This window comes from Lytechinus pictus, chromosome 12 (genome assembly GCF_037042905.1).
Source record: "Lytechinus pictus isolate F3 Inbred chromosome 12, Lp3.0, whole genome shotgun sequence".
In the NCBI taxonomy this organism is placed as follows: domain Eukaryota; kingdom Metazoa; phylum Echinodermata; class Echinoidea; order Temnopleuroida; family Toxopneustidae; genus Lytechinus; species Lytechinus pictus.
In genome coordinates, this window is record NC_087256.1 from 3573135 (window position 1) to 3591659 (window position 18525).

General features: G+C 34.2%; 1 protein-coding gene across 2 annotated transcripts; it reads left to right on the forward strand.

The window, feature by feature from the left end:
- The first annotated feature begins 435 nt into the window (after nucleotides 1–435).
- LOC129273374 (pyridine nucleotide-disulfide oxidoreductase domain-containing protein 2-like) lies at nucleotides 436–15755 on the forward strand. 2 transcript variants are annotated; one of them, XR_010295348.1, is made up of 15 exons: nucleotides 436–602; nucleotides 2287–2489; nucleotides 3495–3588; nucleotides 4126–4199; nucleotides 4503–4658; nucleotides 5107–5260; nucleotides 6203–6264; nucleotides 6720–6817; nucleotides 7667–7808; nucleotides 8351–8558; nucleotides 9023–9179; nucleotides 9587–9741; nucleotides 11976–12082; nucleotides 12984–14011; nucleotides 14614–15755. XR_010295348.1 is itself a non-coding variant. In XM_064107926.1 (14 exons), the coding sequence occupies exons 2-14, from the start codon at nucleotides 2313–2315 to the stop codon at nucleotides 13167–13169; spliced, it is 1770 nt and encodes a 589-aa protein (XP_063963996.1). In that variant the 5' UTR covers nucleotides 436–602; nucleotides 2287–2312; the 3' UTR covers nucleotides 13170–14436. The 2 variants fall into 2 exon arrangements, 1 of the variants encoding a protein (XP_063963996.1); XM_064107926.1 differs by lacking the exon at nucleotides 14614–15755 and having other exon boundaries at nucleotides 12984–14436.
- The last annotated feature ends 2770 nt before the right edge of the window (nucleotides 15756–18525 follow it).

Sequence of the window (18525 nt, forward strand, 5' to 3'; positions counted from 1 at the left end):
TGAGATATCACATCATTTTATAAACAGATATTTTGTTTATTTTAACGGACAAATAAAATATATTTGCAGATAATTTATTTGAAATGCGTTTCACATGGCGTATCATAAAAGATGGGCGACACGAAAGACTGTCCTTGGAAAGACCCTTTCGTGCAATCGGCCCCAAGTTAATATAATATAAGATCGATCATGTGATCTTTTTTTTCAGTCGTGAGGATTAGTCTTATTAAAGCTGTCATTCTGTTAATTATGCCACTGATAGTATTCAATAATCTAAAATCTTTATAAATTTTTTTTTACATGATTGTTACAATTTAATATAAAGTTAATAATAGAAATTCAAGCAACCAATTATATCAGAAATTCCAAACTACGAGTTCTATATTTCCTAGTTTTTAAATAAAAAATAGATGTGCTTAATGTAGGCTATCTTTTATTGACAAACTAGGCGCTTGTCAAGCAAGGAGGAGCTAAGGCCATCATCGCAGGGCCCAAGCAGGAGAATACTTTCAAAGATTTGGATACATGCAGTTTTGAGCTAAGTAACTTCTTAGTCAGGAGCAGGACCAGTGCAAAGGAGAGATAATTGTCGACATCTGTTGGTAATCTAGTTATCTAGTAGTAGTATTCCAGCTTTTCCACTGTTGCTTCATTTGTTTGTGTCTAAAAGTATAAGACAAAAGTAAAGATGTAACGTTAGATCTTCATATTTATTACTCTAGTCTAGACTAGTACAACGTCACAACTATTTGGTTGGGGCTGCATGATTTGCTTGATTTCTTTGAAACTGGGACCAGGCATACCAGATTATGTCATGATTAATCATGAAAGTTGTATGAGCATGTTGGGGGGGGGGGTCCCAAGTCTGTGCACCTTTGAAGTTCACCCTGACAAAAAGTTTATTGTAAATTAAGCCCCCCCAAAAATATTGCAGATGGTTTAAAGAAGACAAACAATTTTTTTAGAATTACATCTACTCACTGTTACTAAAATAGTAATACTAGACCTAGTCTAACAGATCTAATTTTGTTTTTAATTTTATTTATTGCGATCATATGCGAGATTTCACGTATTCATTTAGTGATTAATAAATTTCATTTTCTCAAAAAAATCGTTTTTTATTTAAGCTTAATTCATTCAGCATTTTTCAGTAATCAATGGACAATATGACAGAACTCTGAGTAATTAAGTTAGAGCCATAAATTAGTTTTTGTCATTTATGACCAAAATGGCAGCAACATTTTAGACAGGAATAACCACATGGGGTTCTGACATTTTACTATCATGAGTGTATAGCCAACAAACTTAGCAGGTCAACCAACGACAATAAAGGAATGACACTTCACTCACAATAGTTGTATAATTGTATCTTAATTTAATAGGCAGCTCATGACTTCAACCGCGGCGCCGACAAGGGACGAATAACGATCATAGCCTTAACGGTATTAACGCTAAAACTACTCCACCACAAGGTGGCGCTATAGCATAAACAACAAACATTGGCGTGACCACTTTGTCTTTTTCCCTTCCAAGTGTTAAGACTGTATATGTATTGGTGATTACAAATCATTAGCAATGTAACAAAGTATTAAACTTCTAATTCCATGTGAACAGGTACTATCTTACAAAAGTTAATAAACAATGCCATATCCCTAAAGAATAAAAATCTACCAACCTCTAAAAGGTATACCAATTCCGTATAACAATAAATAATGCTTATTAGCAAACAAACTTTCTGATATTCTTAATAATACAAATATCAAACCCTTACAATGCTAATGTTGAAAACTTTAAATAATTATTATCAAAACATCTCATCTTTACCTATCAGCAAAACTATAACCTGGTAATATAAACATCACAACTACCTATGTGCACCTTCCTGAAAATATAAACACACATAACATTGCATAAAATGTGTAACATACTGTTAGGGGCACTAACATACTTTCATAACCAAAACCATAAAATGGAACAACTTACTTTACAATACATGTACATTAACATTTGTATCTTCAAAATCTCCATAAAATCAAGCATTCTAAACAGGATGTAATTTAACATTAACACCATGTCACAAACTAACCCAAAAACAAAACGAAGTATGGGATCAAAATCTTTAAATAGCATTTTTTTTACTCTTTTAGTAGGAATTTGCATTAATTGACAAATATTTGATGCAACTTAAATTTGATTTGACTTGGGCAAATTACGATTGACTTATTCCGACTGAACTGACTTATTTAGACTTAACTGTTCTTTATTTCCATTTTTCTGTTTAAATAGGAATATTTGCTTCTCAGGTTATAGTCATGTTGAGCAGGGTTATTAGGCATCAGATCTCAAGGAGCCAGAAGGTGAAACAACCTCTGTGTCATATTTCAAGACACCTGAGTGCCTCATCCATAAGAAGCCAGAATGACAGTAGTGCGTTAAATAAGGAGTATGATGCCATTATCATAGGAGCAGGACATAATGGCTTGGTTGCTGTAAGTTTGTTATTTATCAAACCAAAACAAACTATCTCAAAATGTTTGATTCTAAAGGTGTATTTGCATTCATAATGATCTATAGTCTAACACAGGCCTATGCTTTCTATCAAGATTAATGGATATTGATTTCTGCCTCAAGAGAAGGTGTGGTCAGGAGAAAAGTGTGGATTAATTGCATCTTTTCCATATAACATGTATGTGTCAGTTGACTTGAAGCAGAAGTTTTGTTTTGAATCATCATCTCATTTTACAAGCTGATAATTTTCATTCTATATTCCAGTACCTTGAACTTGTGCTTTTTCATTATAGTTCTTTTTTGTGCAAATTATAAATACTAGGATCATTCTGCTCTTTAAATAATGTTTTGCTTGTAAATTTCTTCAAAATGCTGTTGTTTAGCTAAAATTCTTTTGTACATTAAATATAATCTGAATTTAATCTCAGTGTGGTGGCAGCAGTGGGATTTAAACCTAAAGATAAGATGACTGTTGCATATTTGTAACCCTCATTTGAAAGAGTATTGTAATTGAAATTTGCTACATTAATATTTTCCTATAATTGCTGCATTTTCTTTGTATTCTCATGTACCGGTACTTTTGAAATATATCATTTTGAATCAGAAAACATTTTTTTTCAAGGTTTCACTTGTTTTGCCAACTAAAGTACTAAAAAAAAATAGTCACTATTTTTCTAGAATTACATGAAAGATAACTATGATTAAATTCAAAGGGGTACTTGATTTGTATTTTTCCAGGGCTATGCAATATGCATCAAAAGCTATTTTGCTAACCTCCAAAATATAGGCAATTGTCCTCCATGGAATAATATTATGATAAATGTGGCAAGTACCGGTAGACAATTACTATGACAAAATTGCTCAACAACCAATCAAAAGCGAGGATTCTTTTGCAGTATACCTCGAGTGGTCTGAAAGGATTATCAAGTAGGTTCTTAGAGGTGGCATCAAGTTATTAAAAGTTAACGTCATTTTTCATCCTACAGTCTGCATATCTTCAGAAGGCTGGATTAAAGACATTAGTCCTGGAGAGAAGGCATGTTATTGGTGGTGCTGCAGTCACTGAAGAAATTGTTCCTGGTAAATTTGATTTTTTTTTTTTGTCTCATTTGGTATTTTAAATTTTATTGTGTGTTGTTTTGTTTTATCATACTTTGTTCTATTCTCTCCTCTTTTCTTTTGTAGTTATATGTGCTTTGTTGTGGGATTAAAAAAAAATTATTTGTTATTATTTTTTGTGGGGGATGGGCACATTGATTAATCTCTGATAACCAAACAAAGGTGCTGTAAGCAATTATAAGTGAGAAATGAAGCATTAATGTGTTCTTATTGACATGACTAGTTAATTGTTGGTTCATAGTCCAGGTTTTATTGAAATTGTCCATGAAAATTACGGCTTGGTAGACATTCCATGCAACAAATAATTCCACCAATACCATGTATAACACAGCTCTGATACCTGCTTGATTATGGAAAGGCAATAAGTAAAAATGATGTAGGGTGATTCTTGTAGATCTAGGCTAAAAAATGGTAATACTTCCTGCAATGATTTGTTGAATTAAAATAAAGTGTCTGATCTATGACATTTTCTATCCTGTTGTTATCATTCTTAAACAGGTTACAAGTTCTCCAGATGTTCGTATGTGCTGAGTTTATTGAGACCTATCATTGTAGAAGATCTTGAGTTGAAGGTAGATCCCCTCATTGCATTGACAACAGAAACATTGATTGCAATTGAATAGAAATATTTGGGATAAACAGACTTGGTGCTACAGGGGTGCACCGACCCTTCCCGATGATTTTTCAAGTGATGACAAAACAGGAAAATGAGAAAACAAGAAAAATAAAAAAAAATATAGAATAGTATCAAGAAGAATGATAGTGAATATTAAACTGAAGTTTTATAAATGGAACAAAGTGATGTGCATGAATATTTGTATGATCATTCCGTATTGATATTCAAATACATATTTTTTCTTTGTAAATTCTTGTAGAAACATGGTTTGAAAGTTCATCTGAGGAGTGATCATGCATTTACCCCTCTCTTAGAAGAACCTGGTCCAAATGGAAGACCAAGATCTCTTCTCATGAGCAAAGATGAGGAATTTACCAAGCAGCAGATTGCACAGTTCTCTAAGAAAGATGCTGAGGTAATTTTGGATGATATTCTCTTAATTAAATCAAGTATCCCTCTAATTGAAAAAATAGTTGTCATTTGATGGAAAATTGATCCCCCCAACTGATTGACCCCCCCCCCCCCCCCACTGATGGGGCTTCCCTTATGAAATTGGATAATAATAATAAATAAATAACAAATTAAATGAAGGAATCAAGAAATTGATATGATCACTCAATTCTTTTTCCTTCTTATCCTGGAATATTGTAAATCCACTGGAATTGTTAATTCAGACAATTTATCAGTAATTTTTAATGTGAATTGTACTCTCATGAATTTCTTCTTTATATCATCTTTCTTCCTTCTTGTCTACGGTACTTACCGGTAAGTAAGGTATTCCCATATCCGACCAACCCCCCTCCCCTTCTACATTCAATGTAAATCATATTGACTTACCAGACATTTCATGAAATGATCCATAGGTGTACCATAAATTTGATGAGTATCTCACCAAGATAGCTGGAGCCCTTGGACCCCTCCTAGACAACCCTCCTCTTGACCTACAACCAAGCAGCCGTACATCATTCAAACAAAAGATGCAGATGGTTGATATTGTCAAGTCTATCGCCCAGTCAGGTCAGTATTCAAGGAAGTGCCTTCCATCTTCTCCTGTGATTTTTGACCGACTGGTTTGGATTCAAGCAATAAGATGCAAGGGATTTATAGTAGTTTATTTGCCATTGTCAGTTAAAGAAAAAAAATCACTGACAATTTGCCTCATGAAATGTTCTGAGGGGGTGTATGACATTCATAAGATTGAAATATTGATGATGATTAACAATAAAAAAAATAATAATTAGTTTATTTTACTGTCAAGATAGAAGCAAATCTTGTAATTTCTAAAAGGTCATCTATTAGGCCTTATAATTCAAACTGGTGGTATATCTCTTGGTGAGAGAATTTTTTTGAAAGCTTGGAGAAACATTTTTAGACAAATCACTCCACTACTGCTCAAAACGCACCCTTTATTCTTCAAATAGCAAAATTGTCTTAATCTTGGTCAAATGATATTATTACATCACTGTAATTTCTTGAATCATATTGTATGTCATGAGTTTTTCTGTGCTATCTCAATTTTTTTTTATGCCTCCTTGCCTATTAGTGTTGTTCAAGACAGTTTTTGTTGAGCATTGTTTCTAAACTTTGTTATGTCCTGTCTGAACAAGCCTTGTTTGCGTAGATAAAAGATCCCAGTTTCAGGTGCATCCGCATCATACAAAAGAAGATAACACTTAATACATATCTGCTAACATGAATGATTTATTGGACATTTCTTTTCAAATAGAACAATTTTTTTTATTTGATTTATTTTTCTTCTACATATCAATATAATATAACATAAATATAACAAATATATATTGACAATAAATCAGGCATATATCATTTAGCATAAAATCAGTAGCAGAAGATGGATTGCCATTGTAAGCAAAAATGCTTGAAAATCTGATAATTGTATCATATTCATGTAGGCTACTGTATATAATCTCTTCTCTTTCCATCCTATATTATTCACAATAGGCAAAAAACTTGGTCAAGACATCCCTGAGTTCTACAATTTGTTAACAGCTCCTATGAATAAGGTACCATCTAATTTGATATATTTATTCATTACATTTTTTCTGGGCTGTGCATCTCTATCTTTAATCATATAAATCATATATTGATGAATGATGATTATGATATATTTCATGTCTTTCATAATTGACAATGGTAGAGGCATACAGTTTGGCTGCATATAGTGTAGGGTCCATTTACTATTATTAATAAGAGATATAATTTCTTGTTTGTAGCATGAATTGACGAGAAAATTTGTCATATGAAAGTAGATTATATAAACTGAAGTGCATACAATAGTAATATAGCACATTAAAGAACCATTATTATCTATCAACTGCCAGACTGATTTGTTAATATTTTTTTAATTATGGGGGTATTTAGTACTTGGTACATGAATAAAGATATTCATGATATTGTAGGTGACAACTTGGTGGTGTAATCTGTTTCTTTATTTTTTTATTTTTCCTTTTTTATTCAGATCCTTGATAGTTGGTTTGAATCGGAGCCATTGAAGGCTACTCTAGCTACAGACTCTGTGATTGGTGCATTCTTGACCCCTGATACACCAGGAAGCGGGTAAGTTACATTCTATGGAGTTCAATTCTGAGGTCGGGTTTAATTTAAACTCTGGTTCAAAGTTGTGGTTTAACTATGGATAGCTAATTTTGACATTAATATCCCACAATAAAAGTTCAATGTATCAGCTTATTTGACTCTCAAATCATTCTTAACTGTCTGGGAAATATTAATAAGATAATTGTTTTCACCATTAAAGAATTAGGAAAGATCACAGTAAACATAAGAAACATGCAATGTTTTTGACATTTTTGGCTTCCCATAATATATATAACAAAGTTAGACCATGGTCTAAGATAAACCTGACTTTTGAATACGGGCTTAGAACATCACTATTTTTACAAAAATAATCTACATTCTTAAACCGCATTGATTTCTCAATGAATTTTCCTTTAAAGTGAACATTAAATGTGGGAACTCTCATCGAAAAACCCTACTGTACCATATTACTCCTGATGACAGGCAGTCAAGCTGTTGGTTGCATCGAGACTCGTCTGACCTATCCTCACCTCTACAACCTATCATTTCATCTCCTCTCCGCTACTGAGGCTCCTCATCTTCTCTTCTCTTCTCCTGCTCCAAGCCATCACAACTTATCTGGTTACAGTCCTTTTCTAAAAAGGATTTTATACTTTTCCATTCATCACTAATTTTTACCTGTCAATTCTCACTCGGTCTATTACATTTTTATTTCTCATCAACTGATCTGTATTCCATTATTCCAACAATCCTCTTCAGGATCACATATGGTGAACAGTAAACCTCATCTCTGTCATCTATATGACCATGCAAACTTCCAAAGACCATCTCATATCAAATACTCTCAATTTATATTATCTACTCTGACAGATATGTGCTATTGCACCATGTAATGGGAGAGATAGATGGAGTAAAAGGAGCTTGGGGGTACGCTGAAGGTGGTATGGGGGCGGTCTCTGCATCCATCGCCAGCGCTGCAAGATCTCATGGAGCTACCATTCTTACTGAAAAGGTAATACTCTCAATATTGTACGGCATGAAAGACAGTTATTAGCAAGCAATTAATCACTGTTTGTAAATATGATGGTCAAACTATTACTTGCAAGGCAAGCTGGATGTAGCTTACCTTCCTATACAATTATTTAGTCTGCCGAGGAAATGAATAGAAATCAAGAGGTGATGAATTATCTATTTTGCACATCAGAAACCCAGTTACTAGTATATTACAATAAAACATTTTACTTCTCGATGAGAAAGTATCAAGTTCCATTTAAAAAAAACACTCAATTTTATGCTAGTTTTGTATTTGACCAATTAATGGCAAAAATCCTTGGAGGTCTGATTGAAAAAGAAGCAAAATATGATGCTTTGTGATAGCAATTTGATAGAAGAAGCCAAAGTTGTGAGCTGATGCTTTGTGGTTGCAAATTAATGTTACTGAAACTACAGGGACCTAAATGTAGCAGAGTATGGCTATACTCAGAAACCTCTTGAACAGGATGCACTTATACCACACAACATCTGAAAGTAAACGTCTTATTCTTCTTGTTTCAGCCTGTAAGTTCCTTGCTCATCTCTGATGATGACAAAGCCTGTGGAGTGGTCTTAGAAGATGGTACAGAGATCAAGAGCAAGATGGTCTTATCTAATGCCACTCCCAAAATCACATTCCTGGATTTGATTCCTTCTGGCATATTACCTGAGAAGCTGAGACAAGAGGTGTCTTCATTTGATTTCAAGTCACCTGTTACAAAGATAAATGGTAAGTGTATGAGACAGATGCCAGCGGTATTTTACAGTCTATAGATTTAGAGTAGGATGAGAGAATGTTTAGGGGGGGGTGTAATCATATTTCCATATGGGCAATCTTATTTTCCCCTCTAATATTAACAGGAGGAAGAGAGTTTGTTAAGTGGTGTTAATATTTTCATTTAGCATAGACCTAATATTTTATTATGAATATTTGTGTCCATATGCATTTGTGTATGATCATACAATTTGTATAGCAATGTGCCACATGTTTCTTTATACAAATTTAAATGGAAATCATGTATTTGTATTATGTTAAAAAGGTATTGTATTTGTATTATGTTAAAAAAGTTGTCTTTTTGCAATTTATCAAAGATATCTAATAAATTCAATAGTAGGTCCTGCCAACAGATTTTATATTTTTATGCCATGCTAGATAAAACAATAATATGATTTTTGTTTCAATTCTTGGAACAGTTGCTGTGGACAGACTTCCAAACTTCACTGCCATGCCAAACAATAGTGATAACACTCCAGGACCAAACCACTTTGGAACCATCCATCTAAATTGTGAAAGGACTGATCTCCTCAACAAGGCTTACGACAGTGCAATGGTTGGGGAAATACCTGAATTGTAAGCAATCCTCTTTCTGTTTTTTTCTTTCTTTGGGTGGGGGGAGATCAGAAAAACGAAATATAGCAATTATTCTAATGAAAATTTCTCTAAACATCACTGGATACCAAGATTTTTTGTCCGACAATTTGTCAGATCTGACAACTTCCTTGATTTTGATTGGCCGAGATGCACTGCTACTCTAGCAACTGTCATATATATTGTGGGATTAATTGATAAGCCTTATGAGAATTTGAGAGCATTAAAACCTTAAAACAAAAACGAATCACTTTGCAAGGCCCCAAATATAGGATATGGGACATACGTTGAACTGCTCCTTCATTACAATTGAGTTGTCTTTTTTCTTGATGAAGTAATCCAGCTAATGAGATGAAGATGTCTATTTTTCTTCTTTTGTTGTCTGCTAGACCTATGATAGAGATGTGCATCCCTTCCTCCCTGGACCCTACCCTGGCCCCCGAGGGCTGTCATGTCATCTCTCTCTTCACTCAATATACCCCATATGAACTCAGTGGAGGAAGACAATGGGATGAGGAGACTAAGAATATGTACTGTGATAGAGGTAGGTTGCATATACATATGTTGCACATGTATGATAATTATATAATATTGACTGGCCTTCAGGGGAACCTCAAATATGTCACCCGCAACAGAATCATATTGGCCCCGAGTCTTTAGACAAGGGCAACATGGTTCCTTTTTAAGGGCATTAAATTTGATGTTTCCCAAAAGAAGAGCCAGTCAATGTATTTATTATTATCCAAATCAGACATCTAGAGCAAAATCGTGAAAATTGAGGTATTTCATCCTTTAAGAATGTGATTCTATTTTCTCATGTTGAGAAGGCTGTGCCTCCAAGCTTTCCATTGTTAAGTACTTGAAATGTCGCAGTATCCAGCGTTTGTTCATCTTGATTGACTTTATGATGTATATTGTGCTGCGTGGATCTCTTTCTACACATCCTCAGATGCCCGGATGTGAGACCAGGGAAAATACAAAGGTATATTTTGCATCATCTCTGCATGCAAAGTCAGTACGTGCAGAAAATAATACAAATAATATACCTATTCCTTCCCGATATTTATGAAATCTAGGGCAATACAGTTTTGTAAATTACCAGCTCAGATGATAAGGGTAATAATAATAGGCATTTAAATATATGGTGCCATATATCTAGAAATATTCTATTCTGAGGCGCACAAGAAAAAGAAAGAATGAAAGAATAACAGACTGAGCCTTGTTGATAAATGGCGATGCAACAGCATTTGGAAACTGTTGAAATGTGACTTTTGTTCAGAATAATGATGATTTTATGGACTGTTCTTGTACTAGCATTGTCAATGTCCGTAAAATGGCATAATCCTCTCGTTCTCTATGATAAAATAATAGTTACTCAACAAATATGCTTCTAGAGCCACACCCTTCTTGGGTAACATCCTTCTCAAGAGGCTATAGAGACATTCACCCTTACTGCATGGTGCTGTCCAAGAAAGAGTGTATGTGGACACCAGTGCTTGACGTTCCTCTCTATGACATTACGTCTTACCCCCGTTTGAAAACGGACCGCAGATCAGATGGCAAACTGCGGTATTTCACCCCATTTTGCATTTGAAAATCTAAAACATCATTTCCAAGCCCTGGGGGTCGTTTCATAAAGCTGTTCGTAAGTTAAGAGCGACTTTAACAACGACTGGTGATCATCGCCAATTGTTTGTACCATTTACCGCAAGACATGATCACCATGCAGTCGCTCTTAACTCACGAACAGCTTTATGAAACACCCGCCTGATCAACCCCGCTTGGCCAGGTAATCCCCACAGGCCAGATTATGAGCGTTGAGCCAAGGACGAAATGATAAACAACAGCTGTGTATTACGTAAGTCTTCTCTGCCTGTAGAAGGACCTTCGGAATTAAATTATTGTATTCGATATTTAATCATGTTTTCAAAGGCATATTGTATTCAGAAATTCAATGCTAGACCATTTTCAATTTCGAACGAAGAAAATCAACCTCGAAATAAGGAAAGTAAGTGAATAAAAAATGGCGACATGTTTTCTCGGACCGCACTCGGGCTGTTGTGTTATCTTCGGACCGAGGTCAAGAAACAGGTGTTTTGATAATTACATTGCATGCCTGTGGCAGTATGGTTTTCGTATTCGGAGAAGAGAATTCATTGAGAAAAAATGGGGTATAGTGTCATCAAATGGAGGTATTTCGTCATGGATTTATAGTAATGCTACTGGCAAACGGTCAATTGATATCACACGCTGATTCCAAGAGAGAAGGGAACACATTTTGATGGGCAACGTCAGATTCTGACATGCCACATTAATAGAGTGGAATGACAAGTTGATTGATAGAGACCCATTCAAATAAAAATATGTGAGAAGATTACTCCATTTTATGTTTCATGAAATGCAATGGCACGACTCACTGCAATCTTTGTAGGAACTCATTATGAGGCAAGGATGCCCAGGGTCCATAACAGAAAGCATTTCAATTCCCAAATTCGCCTAAATAGCAGTCTAGCAGAGTGAGACCTATAGGTGCCTTTTTTTAATTGCAGAGGTGTAACTGACATTAAAATGTTAACCAAGGTTAAGTTTTGAAAGTTGCACATCTTATGATTGAGGTCAAATGTCAATGAACTTTGACCTTATTTTTGGTGCAATTGAATAACAGGCATATGGGTGATATGCATGGTAGTGTATCCCTTATTTCGATCTTTTTTTTTTCTTCTTTAAACTCTCTTTCCCCCTTGTTAAATAAGTAATTTCTCTTTTGTGTTATTGCAGTATTTGATTGCATAGAAGCGTATGCCCCTGGTTTTAAGGAGAGTGTTGTTGGGAGGGATATCCTTCCCCCTCCTGAGCTGGAGAGAATTTTTGGGCTGACTGGAGGGGTAAGTAGTATCTTTGCATCCAATACTTATTCCTGTTATTGAATGGCGGGGGGGGGGGGGGGGGTATTGAGAAATGGGCAGATGAAAATGAAAAGATAATGAACAAAATTCAAACTAAAAGATGCTGCCAAAAGAGGCTTACACTTATGGAGCATCAGGTATAATTGTGTATTGCAGGGTTTGAATTAATTTTCATTTTACTGGCTTTTTTTATTTTTATTAATTTTCACATTAGGGTAATCGCTTAATTTTGGGGGATATTTCTTTCATTTCAAGGCCTGCTTTTTTGGCACAACAAGCAATTATACCTTAAATACAAATATCTTAATATTGATCTTTTTTGTATATTTTTTAATATTGTTTGTGACAGATCTAGCGGTAACTCTTGAAAAAAAAAAGAGTCACCGCAAAGCATTCAAGTTAGGAATGTTAGGTTGTCATGAGGGCGATTTCCTGTCTTTCTCTTGTATATCCTCCACTGGTGCATTGGCACTACTTCAAGTGACACTGAACTCATGTTTGAAGGAGATTCCTGGACTTTCCATTAATTTTGTGAATTATTCAAGTCCAGTCATGTATGCTTCATTACCTTATCCGATACGGTAGTGATAACATCAATGTAGACAGTTGATATTGTGCTGTACAAAGTCCCTTGACTTCTCACTTATAGTATAAAGGGTTCTTTTTCATTGTGCAAATTTGAACAAAGGAATATAACGGTCACTGTATTTAGTTTAGTTTGGTTTTTAGTTTTTGTAGCCAACAAGACAGTAAAGAGTAATAAACCACTCATTAACCATCAGTTATACAGATTTAATCTTGGCTACTATTCAATAATAAGTGAGGCTTTTGCTAATTAATTATTTTACTTGGGTATTTCATTCTTCATTTTTCCTTTCAGAATATCTTCCATGGAGCAATGTCTTTGGATCAGCTGTACTTCAGTCGCCCGTTCCCGTCCTGTGGTAGCTATCGTACCCCCATCAAGGGCCTTTACCTCTGTGGGAGTGGCTCTCATCCAGGGGGTGGGGTAATGGGTGCACCAGGGAGGAATGCTGCATTGGTGGTCAAGGCCGATATGTCCTGAAGATATCTTGGTTCTTGTGGTTATTCGTGATTGATTCAGATTAGCTCTTTTGTGACTGATCTTCGATCATCTTACAAAGTAAAAGTTGGTAATTTGGTTGGATGGGACGTTTTTGCAATTGATCATGAATTCTTCGATGTTGGTATCAGTACCCTGTATAAAAGAAGATCAAAAGGGAAGTCTACCATAACAAATAGTTAGTTTTAATAAAACAAGTAAAAAGAAGTATGCATATCATTGGAAATTTCATAGATATTGGATGTAAAATGTGAAATTTTTAAGTTTCCATTGATTTCACAAAAAAGTTATATGCACGTCCTGGACACTATGCATACTTGATAATTCTATTGCGAATAGCCATTGTTCTAACCTATTGTGATTAATTGAAGAGATTCTTTATTATCTAATCTGCAAAACTTGAAATATTGTATAAATCATACAATGAATTACAAAAGAAATACTGTGTGTGTGTGACACCAAATTGGTTTATTAATATCTTACTGATATGCATATAACTGTTTTGTGAAATTGAGCAAAACAGCCTAAACTTGAAAAAACAGATGTGTTAACTTTCTTATTTTATATCCGATTTTGATGGAACATTCAGTATTGTTTGATTTTTAACTATTTTTTCAAATCAACTTTTGGGGTGGATTTCACTTTTGAAATTTAATGGAGCCTTTTTAACCAGTTAGAAGGGCATGGAATATTCTTTAAGAATAATCATACAAACACTGATGCCTATCTGTGAGCAGCTGTGGAGTATTTTAAGGAGCGAGGACTAAAAGAAACAAAGTATTGATCTCTCCTAAATAAGAAAAGTAACACTACTTAAAGGACAAGTCCACCCCAACAAAAACTTGATTTGAATAAAAAGAGAAAAATTCAACAAGCATAACACTGAAAATTTCATCAAAATCGGATGTAAAATAAAAAAGTTATGGCATTTTAAAGTTTCGCTTATTTTCAACAAAATAGTTATATGAACGAGCCAGTTACATCCAAATGAGAGAGTTGATGACATCACTCACTCACTATTTCTTTTGTATTGTATTATATGAAATATGGAATATTTTTATTTTCTCGTCATTGTCATGTGAAATGAAGTTTCATTCCTCCCTGAACTCGTGGGATTCCATTATTTTAACATTTTGTGCTTCAGGCAAGGAGGTCCTAATCGTCAAATTCGTAAAAATTGAAATATTGTATAATTCAAACAATAAAAAACAAAAGAAATAGTGAGTGAGTGACATCATCGACTCTCTCATTTGGATGTAACTGGCTCGTTCATATAACTATTTTGTTGAAAATAAGCGAAACTTTGAAATGTCATAACTTTCTTATTTTACATTCGATTTTGATGAAATTTTCAGCATTGTGCTTGTCTGATTTTTCTCTATTAATTCAAATCAACATTGTTCTGAGGTGGACTTGACCTTTAAAGAAAGCAGTTGGTATCTTTGCAGTTGTGAACTATTTGAACCACAACATTTTTTACCATAGAAAACAATTTGCAATCAATCACAATTTTGGTTCTGACTGATGTATTGTTAGCTTGTTGAACAGTATACAAATAATGAATGTTTATGAGTGCAATGGACAGAATACTTCATGAGGTGAAAGATGAAAAGATCCATTCAACGAGGCGTAGCCGAGTTGAATGGATCATTCATTTCATCTCAACGAATGAAGTATTCTGTCCATTGCACAAATGAACATTCATTATTTGGTTTATATGACACTTAAAACTAGATTATTTTTCAGAGGAAATTTATCAGTTTCGATGCAAAATATGACCATACAATGCGAGCTCGGTCTGTTGATTGTCGCGTAAGTATGTCGCGTATACAATGAGTATGTGCAATGGACAAAAACGTATGGATCCAAAATTGCACGGTCGATGACGTCATTGTAAAATGGTCCGAATGATCGATATCAAACAACCAATCAAATGCCAAGGATCTATCTAGGTGTCATATAATATGTCATTTATCATAAATTGGACAGTTGAATGTCGGGTTGAATATTATGAAGATGTAATTAATCATGGGCTTATAACTTTTGTTGATACCCTAAAATTTATTTGTAATCAATGTGTCAGTTGTGATTGAATCTTCTGTAGAATGTCAATTTTACAAATACGGGTGACATGCATGAGCTGTTTGCTGCAAAAATAATTCATATTTAGTATTAATAGTCTGACATTCCATATATTTTTTATATATAAATATATTTTTGTGTGTTATATTTCATTATAGAGATTGTATACAAATTCAGATTTATACATTTTTTATAACAAATTTGTTATAAATGTATATATATGAGCAATTACTTATTTGGGGACAATACAGTACATACTTGCATTCCATATTTTTACAGTTTTGTGAAGCAGCAGTAAATTAAAATTATGTTCTGAATCTTTATGATGCTGTTTTAAATCACATTGTACATTCATATGAAATATCACTGCCTGGACAATCTGGTACAGTATAAAGAAATACTAGTACTGTATGTGAACAAGATGCAATACTTCATGTGTTTATCTGTGTGAGATATTAATAGGTGATCTACCTTTTATTCTTTTAATTTCATGCCATTTTTTTCTCATTAATTTTGTATAATTCTCTATACACTTAGAATTGAGTGCCTCTTTATGATGTATTTTGGTGTGTTACTAAACCATGATAGAGTATATGCCGTCAAAAATATTAGACGTGAACCGCTATTTTGTTTACTGTAAGCTCAGTCTAGGATACACCAAAGGAAGGACTGTAATATTCTGCCAAGTAACAGATCACACCATAGTGGGCAAATTCCATCTACTATGATAAAGCTTTGAAATATTTTCACAGTATAGATGATATCATTAGCAAATAACATTGCAATAAAGTGTCGTGGCATCTTTGTCACTTACAAATTTGTTCTGAGCCAGTCATATGCAAAGTTTTCAAGTTTATCACATACAAACTGATTTCATGAAAGTGAATGAAACCTTCCCTGATGATGATGCAAGTATAATGCAATTTGCAATCACTGCCAAGGTATATTGATATGATGCTTTTGTGTGCTGCAAAAAGGTTATCTTTTGCATATTTATTAAGGCTAATTTGTAAAGTAGACCTATAGGTCTGTTGCTGTTTCATGTCAAAAGGAAGAAACTCTGGAATTATTTTTTTCAGTAAATAGGGAACATGTGTTGTTGTTTCAGGTGGAATTATAGTTATTTGCTTTTGAAGCATCTATTTTTTTTAGCATCAAAGCAATGAACATTCATAAAATATCCCAAATTAAGAAAGGCCAATTATGAAAAAAAAAGTTGTTTCCTTTCATTGTGGGATGGCAGATTAGAATGTTCACCTTTATGGAGACTGCTCTTGCTTTACACATTCTCAAAAATTACTTCAAAGGTGTTTTTTATTTTTTTCCCTTTCATGTGAAAGTTTCAATTTACCTTTGTGATTGTTAATTTTGATTGTTAATTTACCCAATAAATTTAATTCATGTTCTTAAAAAAAAGAACATTCATGTGTGTAAGCAAAAATAAAGAAAAGGTGTTTGGTTTTGAAAAGAATGTTTGAAATATGCATATAGACAACTATCTAAATTGTAGTACATTTTGAAATATGTCATAAAGCCTCTTGGGACTGCATTTTGCATACATATCATGTATGTTTTATATATTATACATTTTGACATTTAAATAACATGTAGTCAATTGTCCACATCCATATCGTTACATAGAGATCGCAACTTTTATCCTAACTTTGTCCAATTTTTAGTCATCTTATACCCAACCTGCTTCTGTAAATTTTCATCTTTAAAAAAGCTTTGCCATTAGGGAGGGAACTCCCCCTCTCCACCATTCTTAATTGCCCAATCACATTTCCCCTACGGCGAGTAAAAAACAGCCGTTTTATTTTATTAAAACCACTTATATGTAGCTGGTACAAATAGCAGTTTTCGACTCGCCGTACAGCCGCCTTAGGGGAAATGTGACTGCGCCATAAATGTATCCCACCCCACCAATTGAAATATTTAAGCTATGTCAATCTTTTGCATTAATGGGATATTGATATCTTCATAATATAGGGCAAATTGTGGATTTAATAAGATTTTTAAGTACTTTTCAGTGACATTCCAGTTTTTTTATTTTGTAAGCTTAGGTTATCCCTGTATTTTAAGTGAGATCCATTATGCAGTTAAAGTACTTTAACCTATTGGCAGAGCTGCCAAGTTGTATTTTGCATTTTCAGTATTCTTATCCCCCAAAATCAGTATTTTTACCGTGTGAGATAAATATGCAGACCTGCCAACCTCTGGAAATGAAAAACTGTATTCTGTGATAAAAAAAACTGTATTTCATAATAAAATGCTTGGCGCACTCGCTCATCGCGGCGCTCAAGCTGCATACAAGCTCAAATGCGCACTGCTCTTGCAGATGAAAAAAAACAACATCAAAACATGTGTTTAACAAAATGATTGAAAAAAAAATAAGTTACCTGAAATTACATTGATCTAATAACCATATTTGTGTACGTTTTATGAAATAGAGACATATAGAGATTATTTTTCTCAATAAATTACGATTTACGTTTTTTTACAAAAAACGTATTTTTAAAAGAAAAAACGTACTGCCGTATTTTCGTTGCAAAAACGTACTGGTTGGCAGGTCTGCATTGGGGAATGAGCCTGTATAGAAGGGTCTACGGAAAATTTGTGTAATACTAGTACAATCATCCAGTTTCCATTTGTTCAGGTACATAACCTTATTAAATCTAGCAATACTCTTGGACAAAATAACCTCAACTTTTCTGTTCAAACACAGATATGAACAATTAATGTCAAAGAATAAACTGAAATTAAAAATTAAGGTTATGTGACTATTCTGTGAAATGTGTCCTTGGGCTGCCACAGAACATTCCCACATGCAGGCAGTAATGGTGAAGGAGTAATGTGCATAAAACTGTATTTGTGATACAATAGGTGTTCTATTGGGCGCATCGTGGTCTAGTGGTTCTGACTCTCGCCTTTCAGAGGGTCTTGAGTTCGAATCCTAGCCATGGCGTGTTTTCCTTCAGCAAGAAATTTATCCACACTGCTGCACTCGACTCAGGCGAGGTAAATGGGTACCGGCAGGAAGTAATTCCTCAAAAACCTGTGCACACCAGAATCGGTAGACTAGCTTAGCCGGTGTAATATAAGAGCGCCTCGAGCACCTAGCAAGGTGGATACGTGCGCTATACAAATCCTATATTATATTATTGTTTTATCCTCCAATATGACTGCTTGTGGGAATGCTCTACAGAATGAGTAAAGTGAATTACCATCATGTTCATTTTCAGTCCATTAGTGTGAA

Bases quoted from the DNA above. Each gene is read 5' to 3' on its own strand.
- LOC129273374 (XM_064107926.1), top strand. From the start codon at position 2,313: ATGTTGAGCAGGGTTATTAGGCATCAGATCTCAAGGAGCCAGAAGGTG. The intron at 2,490-3,494 runs GTAAGTTTGTTA...TTCATCCTACAG, and splicing joins GACATAATGGCTTGGTTGCT to TCTGCATATCTTCAGAAGGC. The intron at 6,265-6,719 runs GTACCATCTAAT...TTTTTTATTCAG, and splicing joins TAACAGCTCCTATGAATAAG to ATCCTTGATAGTTGGTTTGA.